The sequence below is a fragment of the Marmota flaviventris genome, chromosome X (assembly GCF_047511675.1).
Source record: "Marmota flaviventris isolate mMarFla1 chromosome X, mMarFla1.hap1, whole genome shotgun sequence".
NCBI lineage: Eukaryota > Metazoa > Chordata > Mammalia > Rodentia > Sciuridae > Marmota > Marmota flaviventris.
Window position 1 is genome coordinate 26,513,832 of NC_092518.1, and position 24,870 is coordinate 26,538,701.

General features: G+C 31.5%; 1 protein-coding gene across 7 annotated transcripts in view; it reads right to left on the reverse strand.

The window, feature by feature from the left end:
* Positions 1-24,870, reverse strand: part of Dmd (dystrophin) — a 2,062,171-nt gene that overhangs the window by 1,868,547 nt on the left and 168,754 nt on the right. For all 7 annotated transcript variants that reach the window (XM_071606751.1, XM_071606753.1, XM_071606749.1 and 4 more), the window contains exon 2: positions 14,493-14,554. In XM_071606751.1, coding sequence (XP_071462852.1) covers positions 14,493-14,554 — 62 coding nt within the window. The remainder of the gene's footprint in view (positions 1-14,492; positions 14,555-24,870) is intronic.

Below are 24,870 nucleotides of genomic sequence, written 5' to 3' on the forward strand. Positions count from 1 at the left end.
GATGCTTTGATTTTCTTCAACTTAGTTGGAATATCATGTTTTGTAATTATAAAAAAAAAAATCAAAATACCTCCACTATATTCAAATTTGGGCTATTTTATTTTATTTTATTTTTTTTGTATGTTGAGGTAAGAGTTGGTATCTTGGAACATAATCAAATATAGGCTAAAATTGCAAGTATTTTTAAAGGCTAATGTTTATGTTTAAAAGAGGTAAACCAGCACCCCATCAAAATTTTTTTGGATACATAAAATGTACTATAGCTGCACTATGTAGCATAATGGCCACTAGAAGCATAGCTACTAAGCACATATGGATAATAACATATTTTATTTCACTTTCACTAATTTTAATTTCAATTTATTTTGTCATTCCAGTAGCTATCAAGTTAGTACCATTCTAAAAATTAGTTACTAATAAATATATTTTATCTGGAAATATACCATAAATTTTCATATGTACAGTAACATACATAAAATGGATACAATCTTATTGCTATCTAAACACCCAAATCCAACTCTTTGTAATATAAAAAAAAATACTACATATTCTTGCTTCATTTCAGTGAATATAAGGAACATGGATATTTATGAATATAATTTACCAACAGCTATTAGTCATTTCTGCAAAACTAGAGATTTCCTCCCCCAAAAAATTAACTAGATAAACAACTTAATCATCTGCTTTCATATGCCATTTCACGCCTTGCACTTGTTTATTGTTGTTGTTCTTATTTGTTTCCTTCTTGGAATTTTTGCAAAACAGTTATGCCAGAATTTGGTATATTTTGTCATTCTTTTGAAATACAGAATATTTTTTTTACTGTTGACTATTTATATTAAAGACAAATATATACTTAATAATTCAAGGGAAACAATCAAAAGTTTTAGAATAATTCCATTAGCTAAGGACTTTTTAAGAAGTTAGATCTATTTGATGTAGATTTGTGATCTGTTAGAAACCTAATTGTTTTAAGTATTTGTAATTCAAGCAGCAGCAATGCCAATGGATTTAATTATCAGTTTAAAAATCCAAACAATGGGAAGCAAGATAACATGCTGCCTTCAAAGCTATAGTAATAAAAGGAGTGCTGGTACATCTTCCCCATGTACCTGGAAATGATGGATGACCCAGATTTGCCTGCTGCAAAAATCTATGTGTCTAATTCAAATCATTTTGATTGTGTAACAGACTTTACCCTGGTCATTTCTGAAGGCAAATTCAGATGCATATTCTCATTAAAAACAAAATACTATAGTCGGGTGTAGTGGTGTATATCTGTAATCTCAGGGGCTCAAGAGACTGAGGCAGGAGGATTGAGAGTTCAAAGTCAACCTCAACAAAAGTGAGGCGCTAGGCAACTCAGTGAGACCCTGTCTCTAAATAAAATACAAAATAGGGCTCAGTGGTCAAGTGCCCCTGAGTTCAACCCCAGGTACCCAAAATAAGAACAAAATAACCTGACTATGTGATATTTATAATTAATGCTTTTTCAAAGTTTTTTTTTCTGATTTGAGAATTCCTAAGTGATAATTTAAGAAAGTAAAACATGCACTGATCCTATAATGTCTTTTATTGTTTATGTCCTGAAAAACAGGATGTATATATATATATATATTTTTTTTTAAAATGTGGTTTACCAAACATTGGATATGTGCATTGTAGTCTGGGATTACCCCTTTGGCATTGCTCCTATTTCACCCCTGAATATTCTGATTTATAACAAAAAGTAAGAAAAATTAGGAAACAAAATACTCTTGGACTGATATAACTATAAAACCAGAAAGCAAGAATAACAGTTTTCAAGCCAAAAAACACCTAAATTTAGCACCTGACTTTGTTATTAAATAGTTTGGGTGAATCATCTAGGTTTTTGAAAGCTATATGCAAGACATTTGTGAACTGTGAATGATTCCTTTCATTCATGTGACATGACTGCCATTAATCTAAAAAAATCAAATAGAAAAGAATGGAATAAAAAGTATTAAAGTGTGGCTACATACAGTAAAGATGTCACTTTCATGAAACTTTTTGTTTTCCATAGGCTTGTGTGTATGTGTGTTTGCATGAATATGTGAAAGAGAAAGACAGAGACCAATAGAGAGAGAGGGAGAAACTGAATAATCAAGGCTCTGACTTTTTCTCATAAATTGGGCTATGGAAAATGTAGGGGAAAAAAGACTTCTCTTACACTTTACAAGTTTCATGGCTAATACCTCCTATTTAAAAAGACAGATTAGAAAGACAAAAACATATACACATTTACTTAATATAAGTTTCATGTGACACAAGAGCCTTCAGATGAAGATCACCTCCTCCTCCCCAAACAAAAACAAATACAAAAACAAAAACAGGAAAGTCCTATGCATATTTAGGTTGAGTTTGATGGAGAATGGGCAGTCACACAGAATTATGTTTGGGGGATAAATGGGTATGATTTGATTGCAATAAACTGGGTGGAAACTTGATGGGGTATGTTCATTCAGATTCTTCTCTGTGTCCATGGGTGACATTCCTTTCTTCAGGGTATAGCATACATAAAGGTCTTGTGACCTACTTCAGGGTAGAAGTAGAGGAAAATGTCTGAGACATATTTGTTGCTTCTGTGGCTTCCTCAAATGGTCATATGCCACATTTTTAGTAGCATATCCAGAACCTCTTCAATGGCAAATAGAAAACAGGTGAATAGCCCTAAATCTGAAATGACATTACATGGAGAACTGAAAGCGTTAGAAAGAGTTTTTGACTTTGCCATGTTTAATCTTGACAAGCTTATTTAACCATTCTATGTTTTCTCTCATACTAAAATGTAAGATGTCTATCTCAAAATATTCTTGTAAGAATTAAATGAGAGTAAACATATGCATTCTATATACTAATCCCGATTCCTCTGGATATATACCCAATAGTGAGATTGCTGGAATACATAATAATTGTATTTTTAACTTTTCAAGGAACCTCCATACTACTTTCAAAATTGCTATACTAATTTACATTCCTACCAACAGCACAAAACAATGATAAGTTGTTGAGGTGAAAGATAAGGAAATTAACTTTTTAAATTCTTTTACAATATATACATAGATCAAAACAACACATTATACTCCATAAATTTACAAAATTATTTGCCAAATAAAAATAAATGAAAAGAATTAAATGAAATGCCACTGCAAATCCATTATAATAATACCTGGCACCTAATAAATTCTGTTAGTATTACATCTTTATCTTATGATCCTTGATTTACTTTAATTTTTAAGTTCAATGACTCTTTATAATGCGGATATTTTCCTCTTCATTTTTAACTTAAATTCTATGTAAAACATTGTGATTTTAAAGATGTACATTGAACATTATCAAAAATTCCTAGTTATGTGATTTTTCTAACATGCACATTTTTCATACAAAAAACAATTTTGGAGAGTAAGCCCTCATTGTCAATTTTTTTCTAACATGAATTACTTTGTTCCTTTTTTAAAATACATTTTTTAGTTGTAGTTGGATACTATATCTTTATTTTGTTTTTGTGTGGTGCTGAGGATTGAACTCAGAGCCTTGCACATGCTAGGTGAGTGCTGAGCCACATCCCTAGCCCCAATTCCTCTGTTCTTAAAATGTCACCAGCTTCCAGGATTCAATCTTACCCTGCTAATAGCAAGTCTGTTGCCTATTTCAGAAGAAGAAATAAAGGATGTGTTGGGCACTAAGAGGCAAGAAGTTAGTTTCATATGAATGAAGCCAGATTTAAAGATAGGCAGTTAGTGTAGATAGGTAAATGGAGTCAGGTTGGATCTAGGAGGCCAATTTTGAGTGAGTCTGGGAAGTTGGAGACTGTCCTCTGAGAGACCTTATCAAGAACCTGCCCCTGCTCCAACCTGTTGCCAAGGTAACCAGCCCCAGGAATTTCCCCTCCCTACAGGGAGCTGTAAGGTTTTTAATGAGTCTTTTGTCTATTCCATCCTGCCCTTCCCCCTTCAGCCCACCAGTTTCCCACCTTTTGGCCACCCCATCAGCATTCCTGGGCCTAGTCACACACAGGAAGGAGAAAGCTAAGGGGGAAAGGGCAGGAGAACAAAGGAAGTTTAGGACATATAAAAAGGGCAGAACACCTCCTTCTTGGGATACTAGGATATCAGCTATGGCCCCCTTCTCCCTCACGGGAGAAGTCTATGTTAACCCATTTTAAATGAACCCTGCTTTATATGCTTGCCTCGGTGTGATTCTCTAATGTTCAAACTTCAACTTGTGGGGAAGCAGGACATAACCAGATAACCGGAGGTATCTTGAATATTTCATACAATATAAGAAATTTTTGCTGGGGACCTTCCTTCATACTGCCACTGAAGAAAAGTGCGATACTATACACCAAGGCAGACCAAGTGAAATTACATCTATTCATGAAGACTTGAATAGTAATTACAATGACAGCATTGGTTGGTTTAGGTAATAGCTTATACTTCATAAATCATCCTGCCCTTGGAAAATGCTAGGTACCATATAATAAACTAATGAAATGGCTTCAGACCCTTTGTATAATGTTTTAAAATTTAAGGCTAATTACTTCCAAATCAACACAGTTTTAAGCATAACTTTACTCTGGCTCTTGATTTGATACATTGTCAATTATGTCTATCTTGGTTGGATTTAAATTGAATTAGATTAAACTGTGACCCAGCGATTTGCCAGTTTCTCATGTGGTCAATGCAAACAGTTATATTTAATGGTGGTAAAGTTGAGATAAAAATGTTAAATGTAAGAGTCAATTGCAAGGTCATTATTTTTTTTCAAGTAATGAAAACATAGTACTTGATCCACTATAAAATTACAGGCTAATGACTCAGTCCTACAGAGTGGCTCTCAAACCTTATTCAATGTACCCACACTGATTTAAGCAATAATAAAGTATCATTTCAAAGATTAAATAATGACAAGTAGTATAAATCACATTTTAGATGGTGCCACAAAATACAAGTTTTTAAAAGCTCTGGGTAGAAATTTTTGGATACAATAATGAGAAAAATTGTTCAAAGGTATTTGGTAAATTCTTATAATTTTCTAAAAGAAACAGATATTTGTAAATTCTGATTTTTAAAAAAATTAACACAAAAAACATTTCAATATTTTAATATTATTTAATGTTATTTTCCTAGGCACCAAATTCCATTTTTGAAATTACCATCAATAAAAATACCAAAATACATTAGATTGCCCAGCCAACTGTAGAAAAATGGAATATGTCATCCCAAAATAGCCACTTTGACATAAAGACTACTTTGAGCAGAAGGCAATTCAGAAGAAGCCGATACAAGGAAAACACTCTGCCCTTCCTTATCTGTCTAGAAGCAGGACATAAATTCACAAAAGTGTCCTTCTTTTTCTACCAGAAAGGACAAAGTTTTATAACCAGAGACAACTTTAAGTCCTTATCAGCTCCTAACACCAAAGAAATCTACATAATGAAGTATACTAACTAGCTCTCATCTACTATTAGTTTTCAACTTACTTGCTTTCTCATAATTTGCCATCCTTAGAGACTCAAGGTCCATAAATTTTGTCTCTTATCTAAAAATGCATTGTTCTCTGTTTAAGATTTTATATAAACTAGGGTTCTAAGATACCTCTTTGAGATTTACTCATTTTTCCTTGGGGGGTTCCCATGACATGAAGTAGACATGTTATTAACTTCTGTTTTTCTCTTGTTAAACTGCCCTTGGTTAGGGGGGTCCCACTTAAGAATTAAGGATAGAGGGAAAATTATCTTTCCCTACACAACCTATTTATTGAATGTTTATTCCACAGAAAGATGAACAATTACCTGATAAGTCTGAAAATGTAAACAAATAGCTTTTGTAATTTTTTTTCTCAAATTTACCCAACAATATTTGGACCAACAATGTTTAGATTTCACCTATTTTAAGTAGATTATCTCCAAACTATATCAACACTGTTGATTTTCTTAACAAATTATTATATATGTAAACATGATATTAAAATTGAGGGAATACCTGAAAAATGTTATAAAACCATTTCAAAATAAATACTACAAAGATTTTCCCCTTTAATATTTAATTACCATTTAAATTATTTTCAGTGAAAGATTTTGATATTTCAAAAATAGCAAATTCAGTTTATCTTCTCTTTTTCTTTTTTTTCTGTCAAAGCATGTTTTTTAAAATATAAATAATTAGAGGTAAAGGATAACCACTTTAGGCATAAATATAATATTCAAAATATTTATTCTCTGATATAATAGCTATAGGTAATTTTAATAACAGGGCTAATTCTTATAAAAAGTTCCATGCACGAACCATGTACACTGAAAAATATTGTTTTCTCTGTGCAAAGTGAGCTAAATCAAAGAAGGAAATATTCATGAAACTGCCTACTACTCTCATTTGTTCTCATTAAAAAACAGCTAATGTGAAACCAAGGAGTGACTTCACTCACATTTCTAATTAAAGGGTCTGTTACTCTCCATTTATCAGTTGGCCACAATTTTCTGGACAAGACTAGAAATGATTACTTATTTGTTGATCACCCTTTGTCTACTTTTACCACCACTTCTCTCTGCACACAGAATTGGCATAGTGATATGAGGACATGAGTTAGGATAAAAATAAGTAAAGACATTCTTAAAAACATACTCTTCCTGTTTTGTTCCAAAGACTTTACAATTCTGCTTTCCATCTGCTTTACAAGTGAGGTTTCTACAGGTGAGTTTATATCAACAGATAACTGTCTTAACTTTGATTACTGTCTGTCTTTGATCTTAACTTTTTGTGTTCTGGTTACCATATCATAATTTGGTTGAGAATTGTAGGAAGCTAAAGGAAATATGTTAAGTTAAAAACATAACCCAATGAGCAGAATACAGAGGACGACCCCTGAACTGTCATTAAAAAGAAATTCAAGGCTGGGGTTGTGGCTCAGCGGTAGAGCACTCACCTAGCATGTGTGAGGCTCTGGGTTCAATCCTTAGCACCACATAGAAATAAATAAATAAATAAAATAAAGGTATTGTGTCCAACTACAACTAAAAAATAAATATTAAAAACAGAAATTCTTTTGCTGAAACAAAGAGCATATTGTCATACGAAGAGAAAGAAAATGTGGATTTGCAATTAATATTAATACCCAGATGGGCTATTTTCTAAACTTTGAGAACAACCATATTAATTTCCCATCTCATTACCTATCTGCTTATATATAGAACACAAAATAACTAGAAATTTATATATACTCACCCCAGATACCTATATCAATCAGATAAGATATATATTTTTAAGCCTAATAACATAACAAGAGTCTTATAGGACTCAAAATATATTATAAATGTGTATTTGGTTGGTTGGTTTTGAATCTTTTAATACCGGCCCAATTATTATTGAGTCTAGACAACACAAAATATAACCTAACTTCCATCAAATATAGTGATTCTTAGCTGCAAAAAAAAAAAAAAAAGGAAAGGTTATTCCCCTTTGAGGGTTCACTGATTTCCTTAGTGGAATCTCTTCAAACATTTTATTTTACAGATCTAATTAATAAATGATATTCTGTGGTAGTGGTTCTATAAAAGTGGTTCTTGGACCAACAGCATCAGCATCACTTGGGATTCGTTAGAAATAACAATTCCTGGGTCCCACCCTTGAATAATGTACTCTGTGAACCCCTGGAATACATGTTGTTACAATAATCTCTATGTTGTTCTCATGTACTGTGTTTCATCACTATTTGGAATGTGTGTGATATCAAACAACTCTACAAAAATAAAACTGACTTGCTTTTTCATTTCAGATTGATACATCTAATATAAAGGGTAGGCTTCAGACTCAATTTTGCATGAAAGATTGGTGGTTGTGGGGCAGTCTCATTACTCTATCATTGTCTATTGTTTTACAACTTCATGGTTTTCAACCCAAAGTTCAACAATAACATGATTAAATCAATATCTAATTGTTGGACCAAACAGCTCAACAATAATGTAATTACTCAAGAATGGCATTTTATTCCTTCTCAATACTTTTATTCTTTACTCCTACAGATCTCTTTGGCCACTACCCACATGACAAGTCAAATATTTACATCTGTAAACTAAATATTCTTTCCATTGAGACCACTTTATAATATAGAGGTATGGCAATCAATAATTCCAATTTTCTCATAAGGTATTTCAGAACTTAGTAATATAGAGAGCAAAACACTTTTTCACCTTCTAAAACTAGCCTAGAATTATCAAGATCTTAGTAGCAGCAGGTTGATAAAGAACAACAGCAGTTGATAAAGAAAAAAATATCTTCCCTATAAACAAATTATTTTCACTTTCATTGAAAACAGTGAGACCTATCACGATTCAATTTTCTTTTCACTAACTGAATGATATCCTTGTTACTTGGGTACTTTGCAAAGATTAGATTCAGGAAAACATTCCAGGGAATGGTTCTCAGTGGATTACAACTATTTAGCATAATTATATTGATTCCAAACACAGACGCATAATTCTACAAGTCATCTAAACATCTAATGTAGATGTTTGGGAGTCCACATACCTGTAAGCCATATTTTGTAATTCTCATAAAGTTATCTCAAATAAATATTTGAATTATCTCTCAAAAATATTTTTATACTTTAGTACAAATAAAAAGAAATACTTACAATAATAATATTCTGTTTAGATTACTTCATTTACCAATAGCTAGTATGTAAAAAAATACTGATTTTTAATGTATTAGAATTAATCCCTAAATAATCAACTAAAGATGTCCATAAACAATGGTTGCATGTTGGGGTTATTAAATATTCAAAAGTAGATTAAATCATTTGTTATTATTACAAGCATTCAGTACCTCCTCTTTTCAAGTTATCAATATCCCCCTACCGCCTCTTCATTTCTCATAGAACTTGTCAATTTTGTGATATGACCCAAGAGAGGAAATTTGGTAAGTAAAATAGTGGTCACAACAATAACAGGCAAGGAAATATGGTACTTAAAATCTATTGCATAGGTTCCAATTTCACCTCTTCCCTGTACCTTGAGAACACCTAAACTCTAATTTCACCTTTTCTGAGTATCTCACTAGGTCACTGAAAGAACTAGCTATCATATATAACTTTCAATCGTATTATTAATATAAGGGTATATAGGAATAAACATTTTTGAATTCTCAGTTTCTGAAATGAGGATTTCTATATTTCCCTGTGTCAATATACACCTCTCTAAAACAAATGTACCAAATTCAAGTGTTACCAAAACCATGTATAGGCCGCTTATCACCATCAAGATACATAATTTATTGCCCTTCATTCTCTCCCTCAAGTATATTTCTTCTGAATATTACATACTAGGAAGAAACTGGAAGCCAAGGGCATACATGTCAGTTTAGATCTATGGTGGACCTTCCATGGTACCATGGAAGCTCTATTACTTCTGTTAAATGAGGTACCATGTATAGTAGTTAAATGTAAACTTAGAACTGATACAAAGGAAAGATACATATAGATTGGTACCTCTTTCACTAAAATAATATTTTGCCATTATGTCTCTCTCAGCCTTTTCCTTTCATAAAGCGGAAATTTGTAACTCATTTTAAACGTATAACATACTTACTCTTTCTGTGTGTGTACATGTGTGTGTGTTGAGGGCATGAACTGGCATAGAAAATGTACTGGGGTAATAAAACATAAATAAATGTCCTATTCTTCCTGCTTCAAACCAAGAAGGTAGCTGAAACCACATTCAAGAATGAAATGAGCAGGCATCCAGAGGAAAATCACCCATTCAAAATTTTTGTTCTGAGAATCTTGGTTGATACAGGTTGAGTCTCCCTTATGCAAAATGACTGGAACCAGAAATGTTTCAAACTTCAGAGATTCTCACATTTGAAATATTTGCATATAATTTACCAGTTGGGCATTTCTAATCCCAAAATATAATATCTAAAATGCTTTAAAATATTTTAAGTATCATTTAGGTACTCAAAAAGTTTCAGATTTCAAAATACTTCAAATTTTAGATTTTGGGATTAGATATGCTCAATCTGCATAAGGATTCATACAAGGTTCTAAATGAAAAGAATATGGGAGAAAGTTTAGTCAGACTTCAGAGAGATTCAATGAGCTTCAAAGATAGGGAATGAAATGATATTGAATTCAACACCCTATTCTCACATAGAGCTTTCAGATATTGTGTTAAGACATCCTTGTTAAATGACTGTAGAGGTCAGATACCAAGGATAGAGTTGTCCAACACTGGCAAACACCCCCCCCCCCCGCCGCCAGCTTTGTTCACAAATAAGGCATGGCATGTAGACTGGATGCAATTTACACAGACCTGTCCACTTGGCCCTTAAGCATACTAGCAATAACCAGAATAGACTGATATCTGAGATACTCTTTTACACTATTTTGTATACTATTTAGCCATTGGGAATTATAAGCATGGAGGAGAAGAATACAAAATGTTATGGAGATTGACTTTTCAACAGTCAGATTGCTGGGGGTATTGATTGTTGTAGGAAGAGAGTAATCAAATTTAAAGTACCAAATGAGTCATTAAAACTATGACATGGAATTAAAATTCATGCTTGTTTCAACAGCATCACAAAATCATGGAGTTAGGGATACAGTAATTACTACTTAACTGTTATGTTCTCAAGAAGACCAGATGACATCATGGAAAACAACAGAAGTGAATAAGAGGAAGAGTTTCAGTAGATAAACTGCATTAATGTAAGATTCTTTCAATTCAGAACGTACGTATCTTCCACAATGACAAAAATGGCAATATTTTTGGTTATGTTTTACTATTTATAATGCCCTTTTAATATAATTTTTATTACAAGTTAGCATGGATATACAAGGAAAATAAGATTCAAAAAATTTGAATTTTATGTTTAACTTTTTTTTTTCCAAAATGAATTAAAGTGTGGCTATGTTTTCCCCTAAAGTACAGGGTGGTGTACAGAAGCTGATAAACTGAAAGAAGGTGAGTTCTAGCTTTCTGATGTATGCCTATATGTTATAGCCAATTTCCTATCATATCATAGGACATTGTGAAACCATTGATAAAAGTAATTGCACATTCTTACTTCATTTAAGTAAAATGTAAAGCTTCATACTGAGTTGTGAACAATCAGACAGAAAAGTGGAGTTATGGAAGTAGTGATGATCACTAAAACCAGTGTAGGATCAAAATCACAACACAACTCATTGGGAGATGGTTTATCTGAATATTTCAATTGACCTACAATAAACACTTTTATTCTCACATAGCATCAAGCAAGTTTTATGACAAAATTATTTTTGGTAATGATTTCCCAAACTGTCTTAACAAGCCTTGGAGAATGAGAAAGATTTTTATAATATACATTTTATTTATTATAAATAAATATTAAACATTTATTGAGGATTATCACATATCTACAAATTACATGGAAAGACTATTTACCCTGAATTAATCTTATCTAGAAATGGCTTTGTGTTTATGTGGAGATAAATATTGTTTGCTTATCTTTATAGAAAGGATATGATAAATCACATTCTAGTAGAAAGTTTTGGAATCAGAGGTTAATAGAAGACTTATTTTGAAAAAATAGAGTCTATTTTAAAATGAAAATGTAAAACGTCAGCTGGATTTACGGTAGACACATTTGGCTTCCAATCACACTAAAATGATAAGGATATATTTAATCAAATTTATTTCTTTAAAACACCCTTTCTGTGGCTTTACAAAATAACAAGGAGTTCCTTTGCTATATCTCTATAATTTACAAATATTATATAAATGTGTGTACACTCCACTGATAAACCTTTGAACTCATATTCATTTGTACTATAATATATGTGCATGTAATTTTCCATACTGACATATAATTTTTTGTTGCTTTTTCCTCCCTTTTAAAGCTTCTTTATTACATTGTTTCCATTCAGAATTTTTCCTTGTTTTAACTTATCATCGAGTTAATTATCTTTACTATTGACCAAGTATATTTATTACATTCATTGTGTGCCCTGGTTTAATAAATATTGGGGTAACCTAACTTTCCTATGTACATATATAAATATACCACAGTGAATCTCACCATCATGTACATCCACAAGACACTAAGTTTTTTTTTTTTAAAAAATATGTAAGTAAATGACAGAAAGATCTGTAGAATAGATGGAAGGAAATAAGAGGATGGGGAGGTGAAAGAAAGGGAAAGTACTGGGGAATGAATTAGAGCCCATGACATTCCATGCTTTTGTAAGTATGTCAAAATGAATTCTAACACTATATATAAATAAAATGAAGTATATACTGCTTCCTTTCATGAGTTCACAGTTTAGACCTTTCTTCATAAAGATTTCCAGATTCCTTTTAGCCCAGAGTACTGCTGGCTCAGACCACCCACACACAGCCTACTAAGTTCTACTCCATTTAGCAACTGGTCAGCATCTCCCAAATGACAATGTACAGACCATGAGATCAGAAGATTCAACTTCAACTAATTATGCCTATCTTACATGCTCAGAATTCTGCCGAAAGCTACGCAGTTACACAGTAAAGAATCAAATTATTTATTTCACAATTAGGTTTAATGTTTAGATCACCAACTGGTTTAAACAGAATAAACTGTTTTCCTTTAATTCCTCTTTTCTTCATAAGTTTCTAAAAGTAATATGGTCACCTATGTGAAATTTGGACAGAAAAACAAGGTCATATAAAAAAGATACTTTTAAAGCCCTCAAAATTAAAAGTTTATATATATATATATATATATATTTTACCTCTAAATAAATTTTCTCTTCTATCTCTATAAACATTTACATGTATTTCTGATTTGGAGGATATGCCTGAGACTAGAAATTCTATATTTGAAAGAATGATGAGTCTTGTGATCTAATTATAACAGGTTTAAGGAAAATACATATAAAATAAATAAAATAAGTGGAAGATAAACTAGAGGATGAAAATATTGGGAAAAGGCATTTAATGAACTCATATATGTGATTATTCCACAACTTTTAAAATATGGACACTCATAAAGGCAGAAAATAATATATCTAATTGCTCTAGGGTAGTACCAAAATGTATTCATAGAATATAAAATATCAAGATTTGGTTTTTATATGTGCAAGTGAGTTATGATAAATGATACTTGAGGCTATCAATGTATAGAGAGTGAAGATATATTTAGATTTATGAAAATTAGAATACAGAGTATTTGTCTTTGTCATGTTTATACACCTTATAAAAATGATTCATTGGTTTAATTAAAAGTTAGAGTATTGTGATACTTATTATTTCAGAAAATATTTTTATAATTATGGTTTCTGTATAATGTTTGAAAGTTTATATTAATTGTCTTTCAAAATCCAAAAATTAAGAAAATTTTAATGAAGTCAGTAGATACACTAAATAACTACATATGGTGATATTCTGAAGATCATGAATTCCTATCCCAAATATTTAAGTCCATTTTTCATTTATTACTCTGCTGTATTTTTACATTTTATTCTTTGTTTATTATGTGTATCTCACTTAGTTCAGAAAAAGTTGAAGACTTTAAATACCTACAAAGAGAGTAATTCATATATATTAAGAGTGCCTGGCATTGTGCTAGAAATTTTCACCTCAAATGAATTGTTAAATCCTTACAACAATATGCAAAATATCAATTTTGCATATTGTCACTTTAAAGTCTTGGATGTAGGAATAAAACATTATTAGCAGTATATTCCCATTGTCTATATTGGATTTATTGAGTAGACACTCAATAATGCATACATACAGACATGATGGAAAAATAAGAAAACTGACTCACAAAACATTTGATTTACTTGCTGAAATCTAGTGTGATTAAATATAAATCCAAGTTTTTCTAACCTTGAAATTCAAACAAACCTTTATATATTGCATTCCAAATGCTATTTTTCAAGATAAGAATATTTTACTCTGTGTCCATATATAATTATCTATAGTTGTGCTATTGATTGTGAGTTTGGTTGCAACATAAATATTAAGAGTATAAATTAATATCTGGAGAAAAGGAGGATGATTTTTCATTTTAAATTATTGGAAATATAAGTTATATTGACCAAATGGACACAACATAGTTGTATTAATTTTGCTTGAACTTGGTAAAGATACAGAAGGACAAAACATGGTAATTTTCATAATGATAAAAGTTCCATGTATCTTTTTCTAATTTATGACATATAATAGCCACTTGAAGGAAGATTGCTATTACAAACCTCTGATGACTCTCATGTCATTAAAGAAACACACATTAATGACAAGAACCAAAGTTGCATTTTTATAAAATTAATTAATCTCTTTGCCATATATCATCCTATTTATTAATTAAGATTCAATGTAATATTTGCAGTTTTACACAGCTAAAACAAAAACAACACTATGAGGAAAATATGAAGATTTAAAATTCACAGGTATATAATCCATTTTGAAAATTCCACCACTTGTATCTTAAAAGAGAATTAACAAATATGCTTACCTTAGAAAATTGTGCATTTATCCATTTTGTGAATGTTTTCTTTTGAACATCTTCTCTTTCATCTACAATGTAAAATAGTAAAGACAGAGTTTAAATATAGTTCTTATTTTACAACCAAAATAAGTATCAATTATTGTCTACTAATATTATTTTATAGTTAGTATGAAGTTCATTAATAAATTATATTAAACATAAGTGATTTTTGTATTAGGCATCCAATCTAAAATTATATTTGAAAAATAATTGATATGGTTAGGACAATAGTCATTCAAATATCATACAAAGACATTGTAGAAAAATAGTGGAAATAAGTGGAAAGGTATTTATTTTGCTATAATGTTTAGCTTACTCTAGTATAATTAAAAGAAACTACTAGCTGTCATTTCTTCAGTAAAACTATTCCTGATCTTTTCCCTATAATATCTCCCATCCATGCAGAAATAATTACTCCCTCTTTTGCAACACCTACATACTCTAACATGGGCTTGATCTCCTTATAGGAGAGGATTTCTAATGATCAGAAGCATGGCTTAGTTATCTTTGCACCCCAGAACCTAGCACATTGTCTGCCCAAATTAAGAGCTCAGAAAATATGTTTGATAAATATGTAAATGCCTTAAGGGAGGGGAGATCCTCGAAGTCCAAGATTTCTAGTACCTCTTTTCATCTAAAAGTCAGGAAATTTCAAATAAAAATGCAAATGATACTCTTCATGGCTTACATATAAATACTCAAAAGAAAAATCTCCAAGGAATTATGCCAAAGGATTAGGGTAAAAAATTATTAAGAAGCAGCTTTACAGAATTCATGCTTCTAAAAATTATCTCCTTTACCTAAGCTGGAAATTAGTACTGAGTAAAATGGACAGAAAAATCATCCATCTTGATTTATTGAAATACTTTTTCAAAGTCAAAGCCTATCTTTGAATTACTCTAAATGTGATCATATTAGTTAATATTTACTAAATGAGTACATTTCTGAGATATTTAAGATTTTGGAATTTCATATTTTATTTACTTGCATCAAAAGAACCATAACTGAAATGCCCTGAAAAAATAATCTTATTTGCTCTCAAATTATTTTTCAGTAGTAAATCTCCATTATTTTCTTGAAAACAGATGACATAGTAAGGAATATATTTCCCATAATAAATGAATGAATGCTAATAATATGTTTATCTTTAAATCATAATATAATTCATTCATAGATGTTTTTAACCAATATGTGAAATGGTAGTGGGTGATATATTTTAAATGCAGAAAATTTTATTTAGTTTCACAAAATACATTCTTCTTATTAATTTGTGTTATTCCTACAACCTACTATATTTGTAGTTAATATTATCATTATTGATATGGTAAAAGACAAATCATGTATATAATATGAAAGTCTTTCCTTTGTAGACAAGTATGAATAATAAAAATAGATAGTAATAGTTTTTGGACCTAATGATTGCCCTTTTGGATCTTTTTATTGCCATAAGTTCAATATAAAATACATACTATTAATTAAAACTGAAACACTTAAAAGTGAAAAATGAATACTATTTTTATTCTTGTTAATTAAATGCACAAAGGCCTTGAAGGCAGCATGGAAACATTTACATTATATAAACAATGCTATATGTCTAGTGTGAAATAACATTAAATGTAAGGTTCAACATATAAACATCTTCACTAGATGTCATCTCTTACCTCTAGTGCATTTAATACAAGAAAAATATGACTTCAATGAAGCATATATTTTATCTTATATGGTAACATTTTCTCTAACATGAAAAATGTTATTATACTTAATTTTATCATTATTATAAAATGTATAATAATTACTAGTACCTTATTGTTCATTAAGATGTTTTAAAATATCATCTCAATCAATTCATATGTAATTTACTATTTTATTCATTAGAGATATGTGAAGTCAGAACAAATTAACCTAATAGGCAAGAGAAATAAACTTGATGTAGATTATGTGAATCAAAGTCTTCAATTTCCACATTTATCAGCTATCTCTCATTAACATTATAATTGCATATAGTGGAATATTATAAGATATAGAATGCCATAAGATAATCCCCAAGTAAAAGGTAAACATATTAAGAAATTCAAACTAACCATGAATTTGAATCCTCTATTTAGACCAACATGGGGGTCCCATGATTGTTGTAATCTATGTGAATAGCATCCAGAATTTCATAATGCACAAATTGTATGTCTATATGAATTTATTATATGAATACATTTTATATATCATAAATATTAAACATTTTATAAATTTTAATAATTGTTATTCACTTGAAGAATTGAATTCCTCAGGATGCTGGAAGATTTGGTTGTTAATACCTTAAATAATAGAGGCTGGGGTTGTGGCCCAGAGGTAGAGCACTTGTCTAGCACACGCGAGGCATTGGGTTCAATCCTCAGCACCATATAAAAATAAATAAAATAAAGGCATTGTGTCCAACTACAACTAAACAAATATTTTTTTTAAAATGTTAAATAATAATGCTTTTACATTTACTAACTGGTATTTAGTGTTTTTGTCATATGTAACTAAATAGAAAAAATCTTAGACATTTATTAAATTTATTTTAACTAATACATAAAAACATAAAAATCATTCTTATTTAAAGAGACACCATGTGAAGTTTGAATAAATATATATATCTTATAATGTCAAAATCAGAGTAAACATATCTATCTCCTCAAATATTCATCATTTCTTTATATTGACAACTTTTAAAATCCTATTTCTTGCTTTTGTAAGTGTATAGTACATTATTGCTATCAATGATCACCCTGTGCAATAGCACACCAGAAATTCTTGCTTTTATCTTACTATAACTTAGTACCCATTGATCAACCTTTCCACATTCTTTCCATCCTTCCTTCATTCCCCAGCCTCTGGCAACCACTATTCTATTCTAATCTTCTCTGGGTTTTGCTAAATATTGTCATGTTACTTTCCCATTACTAACTGGTACGAGAAAAGTAAATTTAAGTGTTTCTGCATTATAATTTCAGTGCTGTTAGGAGTCCCGTTGGTTTTGTTTTTTAAGCAATTACTGCTTTGTTAGATGTAAGAAGATACTTGATGTTTGCTTTAATACAAATTGCTTTAATTAATAATGAAGTAGGACATGTTTCATGCATTTATTAATTCTGCATGTTTTTCCTTTTGTTAAAATGCTAACTTATATCCTCTGAACATGTATTTATTGAGCACTAGATAATTTCAAATAAATTGGAATGAGATAACATATCGATAGTTCTTAAACATATTAAGTCATGGACTCCATTTGATTATCTAATAAATGTAATGAATGTTTTCTACCAAAAACATGTCTTTAGAGACATATTTGCATACAGTTTTCTGAAGCTGATTGACTACTATGCTAAAGATTCCTATTAGTATGAAAGTTAAGGATCTCTATTTGCAAATTAAGCTACTTACTCTTAGTTAATAAACTTTTTCCCAAGTGGACATATTCCTTTTAATTTTTATTTCACTTTATTATTTTAACTTTTATATATTTTAATTTATACATTATTTCTCATAGTGCTTTAAAGTAGTTAAATTATGCATGGTCAATCACATACCTACAGTTAATCTAAAGCCAATATATACATACATCACACATATATAAATCATGACAGAGACTATTTTGATGCTTTAACAAGATGGATATTTTTGTAGACACCGTCAAGGAGAAAAGAATAAAGTGAAATCTGTTTTACTAGGAAGTCATTATCTACATATTTTTGTTCACTCATTTCAAGTAGCACAGTCCTTTTCATTTTCTCTAGGGTTTGTTTATAACTGATTTTCTTTTACTAATAAAATATGCATGGGGATATTAATGTGAGAAGCAAGGAAGAAAATCTCTCTTGGAAAATTTATTTGAAAACTGTTCCCTGGAGATATAAAGGAGTAAAGAACTACTACTTCATAAATTGCAAAAAGTGACCAACATTTTATTTTATTCTCTCTGTGGGGAACTCCATATAAATTAGCTTTCTACCATGACATAAAATTTGTATTTCTTCTTAGAATTAATTAACTCCTTCTAATAAAGTTATTTTTTATTCAATATATCTGGCTCTCCATAGTTTCTAAGATTAGTGAATTGACCCTTCACCCTGTTATTAACTTTTATATCCCTGAAACCCTCAGGAATATAAATTTGGGATATATTAAGTTGTGATATTCATGATTCACAAAAGCAAGTTACTGCAGAAAAATGATACCAGGCAAACTGAGAGTACATTAAATCATGGGAAGTGGTGGTTTCCAGTCCCAATGCAGGACTTCATAGAATTATGGCCTCAAAATTGCCAGGCCTCAGTCTCTTTATCTGTAAAATGTGGATATTAATTACTTTTTAAATGACAGAGCTCTTGCTAGGATACAGCAGAATCATTCATGCAATTATTTATAGACTTTTTTTTTTTTTACATATAATGCTTATTACATGCTGGTTATTGCACTAGTTACTGGAAATTTAAGAGGCTCAGTCTTTGCCAAAGTTCATAGCATAATAGTAAACAGACATATTATAGATGAACATGAAACATTTTGTATAAGAAAGGGTACATATATTCACAGGAGCACAGAAAAATGGATATGCTGCTGCATGGGTGTTAGGGAAGATATTTTAAAAGTGATGGCAAAGTTGAGTATGGATGGATGAGTGAAAGTTAAGAGGGAAAAAGGTTGGGAAAGAGAAGATGAATCTTGCTGAACAGGAAGTAAAGGTAAAAGCAGAACATGGAAACATCAAACTGCATTGCATGTTCTTCATTAAATGTAGTTCCATTTTTCTGCACTCTGAAACATGAGCAAGAAAGTGACACATGATGAAATTGCAAAGGGAGCTGGGAGTGAGATGCTGGAGAGTCTGCACGACAGGACCCCTTCCTTTTGTCTGCTATCAGGTAAGACAGTATAGGAGAAAACCGGAAATAAAAAAAAAAAAAACGGTTCATTGGACACCAATTATTATCTTTATTATACTGAGCAGTTAGCCATTCTCTGTACCTGAAAAACATTGTTAATGGTATTTTTTGTTAGTTAATATGTTTATTGAGATTCTTATCCCTTATATGAGAGAGAAAGTAAAAATGTAGGCATAGAAGGGAATATTAAAATTGACAAAAGTTTAGAAATACACATAGGGAAGGAACACAAAGGGATATGAGTTAATTTCTCTTTAAGAGAAAAGACTATGAAGTAATAGGCAAGAACTATTAGGGTCAGTCTATTCTCTGCTTCTACAAAAAAACGAGAAAAAAGGAAATGAGGAATATGGAAGATTAATGGTAAACATTAGATAAGGTTATGTGATACTTAGGAGCATTATGAGGGAAAGCCTCCAAACTCAGGACATATTTAGAAAATGGGTTTACCATGCTATTAATGCTACAAAATGGCAATGCAGAGTGGAGGAGGTTAGAAGGAAAAAAAATGGTATGAAAAATGCTTTCCATTAAATCTGAGTAATAGCTTTTGATCAGAGGATTTTAGATTTCTAGGGCCTAAGGTGACTTTAGTGGTCAGTTTATAATGAGGAGGTCTAAAATAATTAAACATCCACACAAAGAACTGAAAACCAGTTAGTGTCAAAGAGGTCTCATTTCCCATTCACTCTGCAATCAATGCAACACAGTTTCCAATGCTCATTATCTTATAAAAGTTGTTTTTAATAGCAATATCTATATCCTTTCTCATTTCCAAGATAGTGACTATCTGGATCAGAACGATATTCCTAGCACTTAGCATAGAATATGTTATATAGTAATGCTCAATAAAAGTGTTTTAAGGTAATGAAACTCAGATTTATTTTTCACTCCTCCTCTCATTTTTCTTCTCTGCAGATGTAAATTCTATTACTCTATTAAGCAGAATGATGGTCCTCCAAATATGTCAATGTCCTAATCCCTGACATCTGTGAAGAAATTATGTTATATGTCAATGGAGAATTATGGTTACAGATGAAATTATACTTGCTAATCAGCTTACTCTTGATAGGGAGATTATTCTGAATTATTCAGGTAGGTTCAGTATAATCACAAGGGACTTAAAAGGAAAACAGGGTGGTATGAGAGCGAGAACCAAAGATAGAAGCTTGAGAAGGACTTACTGGTTTTGAAGATGTAGAGAAAATGCTATGAGACAATGAATGTGGGTAGTCTGTAGAAAATGGAAATAACAATGGAGTAGATTGTCTCCTGGAGTCTTGAAAAGGCACACAATCCCATGGGCACCTTGAATTTAGCCCAGTGAGGCCCATTTTGAGTTTCTGGCCTGCACAACTGTTTCATGGTAAATTTATGGTGTTTTAAGCTGCTAACTTTGTGATAAGATTTACAACAGTGACAGGAGACAAATATGTAACATTTCATCTGTAAGTGATATTAAGTCCAGCAACAAATATATACTGGCACCTACCTACTAGTGGTATAAATACAACTCTGAAAAAGATAATGTATCTACCCATTTGTTGTTATAGCTTAATGAGAAAAAAAGACACAAAAAGAATATATATGTGAATTCAGACATACTAATGAGTTCCCTGATTTAAAAAAAAAAAAAGTACAGCACTCTTTTCAAAAGCATATATTAAGAGAATGAACTTGAAAAATCCAGTATTCCTTGATGAAGTGACAACTCATCTGAGTTCTGAAAGTTAATTAAGAGCAGAGAGGGCAGAAAAGAAAACTTCAGAAAATAAAAAGATCAGGCAGAACTCTCAGGATGTGAGAGAAAGATAGTGAGTAGTTCATACACATCACAAGAGAAGAAGAAGTATAAAAGTGGCAGAGATAAGTCTGGAAAACAAGTGAAATAATCATCAACCAAATTATGATGGGTCTTTACATTTAGCCAGAGGGTAGTTAGAAATCAAAGAAAAAATTGAGTAATGGGGAGTATTGAGTTTCAATTTGAGAAATAGATTTCTCAATATGGAGTGGAGAATATTTTGGAAGAGGTAAGACCAGTTAGCTGGTTATACCTATGATCTCTATGAGAAATGATGATGGCCTGTACTACTGAATTACAGCAGAGCTGGAGAGACGTAGATGTTTACAAAGTGTATTTAATAGGTTTCATTGATAAGAGCTAGTTAATAATTAGAGGGGAGTTGGGATTGGAGCAATCAGTGATATTACTCAGATGGGAGTCTAGAGAACCCAGAAAGAAGAGGACCTGGTTCTGTGTGTGTAAGGAAGGCATGAGAGATATTGGGAAATATTAAGCTTTGATACATAAAAGGATATGTACATAAGGCTGTTAGCTATAGCAGCCTGAAGCTCAAGAGACAAATGTGACTTGAAAATAAAGATTTTGGAGATGCAAGTCAATAGGCACATAGTAACTGAAATCTCCATAGTGACTGATGCTATTAAGATAAGTGCATAGCTTTCTGATCCAAAATAACCACTGTCTCTTGGCTCTCTTTCCAACACAAGGGCTTCTCCCTAATCTTTTTCACTGACTTGCCCTTCACCCTGGAAACATTGGCATTCCACCCAGGGCTTATCTATCCTTCGTCTCCTTTTCTTGGTCTACTTGATTTATTCTTCCTAAGCAATGTGACCGCCAAACTTCACCACAAAAATCTTTGTATACTGATACTGATGATTAATGATATCTACATCTATCTTTTTAAACTTCCATAATGTCATGAGCTTCAAGCTGATGTGGTTGGTTTTAGTTAACTTCTCCACCTAGATATACTGCCAGTACCTTAACAATATCATTCATCTTTCCCAATAAATTCACCTACACTTCTCCTCCTGTAAATTGGTGGCATTAGTATCCATTTACCTACCAAATAAGTAACTCTTGAGTCATTATGCAAGTTTGAGGAATACTTAACCTGAGGCTGAAGGCAGAGTATTTAGAATGGCAAGGTAAGGGCCTTCACAATTTGACTCCAACATAATTTTCTAAACTTATTATCCATCAAGCCTGTTGGCAGTCACACATACCCCTTCACTTAACATGTATCTGCCAGATCGACTCAAGCTACACAAGCCAAATTTCTCCATGAATAAACCATCCACTTTCTTGCCTTAGTCTTTTGTTCACACAGTCCCCAGAATATAACTTGAAAATTTTCACTCATAAGATTTAGTTCAAATGTAAGCATTTTCACAAACACACTTTTTCCTGATATAGTTAATCAGTCAATTTCTCTGACATATGTATAAACATTAGCATTTTGCTAACTGGGTACACTACATATGTTTTACAAAAAATATTTAATTATACACACAAATATTTTAACTGTATTAGATATGTACACAGACACATGCTCAAATACTTTAATCTCTTCAATTCCCCCCTTAAATATGACCCTCTAGATAGAAGGACTATAATGTCTTTGGAATTTCTATCATCTATCATGGTATATTCAAGCAGAAATGTGTCCTTAACAAGGGTATAGTGAAAGAATCAAATGATTAATTAATAATGATATTAAATCATAGATCTACTAATTCCTAGGCCAATGCCAAACTACCCACTTAGAAAAACAAATTGATGATTAATTCAGAAGTTCTGTAACTAAGCACATTAAGCACTCACTAGATATGAAATTACTTTTCAGTATATTCTTCAAAATCTAGCCTTGTCAGTGTCATTATGTTTAACCTCTTATGATGCAAATTTACTTGTTATTTTTGCTTGAATTAAAGAAAAATAATAAATACGAAGTATTTTTTTTTTAATCTAGGCTTAGGACTGACATATTTCTATTTTAATTCTTATAAGAAATGAAAAATTGAGGTGGAGACTATTTCTTTCAAACAATTTCCCTTGATTTGTCTGTGTGAATCACATTCTGCAATGATAAAATTGGCCTTTATTCTGTCTTTCATGACTGTCATGGTTTTTAACACAATGTAAAATGTTATGGATGACCTGTCCGACCCTTTATTTCCATCACTATCATGCCTCTTTCTCATGTAGGTCAACTGCTTTTTATTGTAGGGAGTTGAAGGACCCAAGGAAATAATTTGGAAAGCTCTGTCAGCATGTACAGAATAAAAGTTCCCTCCCATTTCATGCTAGTTAATCATATAATTTACGCTATATTAGAAAGTAAAATTTATGGCAAGGACTTGATATAGTCACACATTTGCATATTTATAAAAATGACAATTCTACATAGAGAAAACAATATAAGACCTATAGAAATATTTTATGTATTTTTGTAGAAGTTGTCCTGAAATAGGATGTAATAACAAAAAGATAGAGAATCATACTAGAATGGAAGAGAGATTGGAACTCCAAGAACAGCTACTAGGTAGTATAAGTTGAAAATATCAAATGTCACATGATAGATGGCACAAATGGTCCATTCTTGCTCCATTAAAATTACAATATAAGCCAGTGGTTGAATATATTATTTCCAGAGTTAAATAGCAAGAACTCAAATCTCAGCTCAATTTTTTATTAGCTCTGTGACCCTGGGTAAATTACTTAACTGCTGTGGGTCACATTGTCTCCATCTGCATCACAGGAATAATAAACAGTAGTACAGAACTGTGGTACAGAAAAAGTGACACATTTAGCTGGGTGCAGTGGTGCATGCCTGTAGTCCTTGCAACTTTGGAGGCTGAGTCTGGAGGATCGTGAGTTCAAACCCAGTATCAGCAACTTAGCAAGGTCCTAAGCAACTCAGCGAGACCCTGTCTCTAATAAAATATAAAAAAGGGCCAAGGAGGTGGCTCAGTGGTTAAGCACCCCTGGGTTCAATCCCTGGTACCAAAAAAAAAAAAAGACACATTTATGATGCATATTAATACTAAAAAAAAATGAAGAGAGAAAACCTACAAACATTTATCTCAGATAAATCACAACTTCCTATGGACCTGTATAAATTATATTATCTCATAAAACAGACAAAATTTCTAGAAGCCAAGTATATTACTGATGCATCAGATTTTAATAATATTTATGAATATCCACATCTCTGTTTCTTTATATTGGGGCTTTCTCTGATTCTAGGAAATTTCGGTAAGCTGACCAGCATGGTAGCCCAGAAGTGATAGAAATTTAGGGATCTCTGGAGCAACCCTCAAAATTGACAGAAATTTATAAATATAAAATCCAGTGGAACAGTAGTTAATCATGTTCTATAAGGTTCCTCAAGTGCTACATAGGATATTGAACACAGAGTGACCCACAGGACCTCATTTGTTGTCTGTTCTCTGTCTCATATTCCTTATTCTCTCTTCCAAGGATCACTTTCCAAATTAATACCTTACATGCTTCATCAGGTTTGAGCAATTAAAACTAATCCATATGAGTACTGAACCTAAGTTTCATGGCTTGATCACATACTATCTTTGCAACCTTAGACACATCTCTA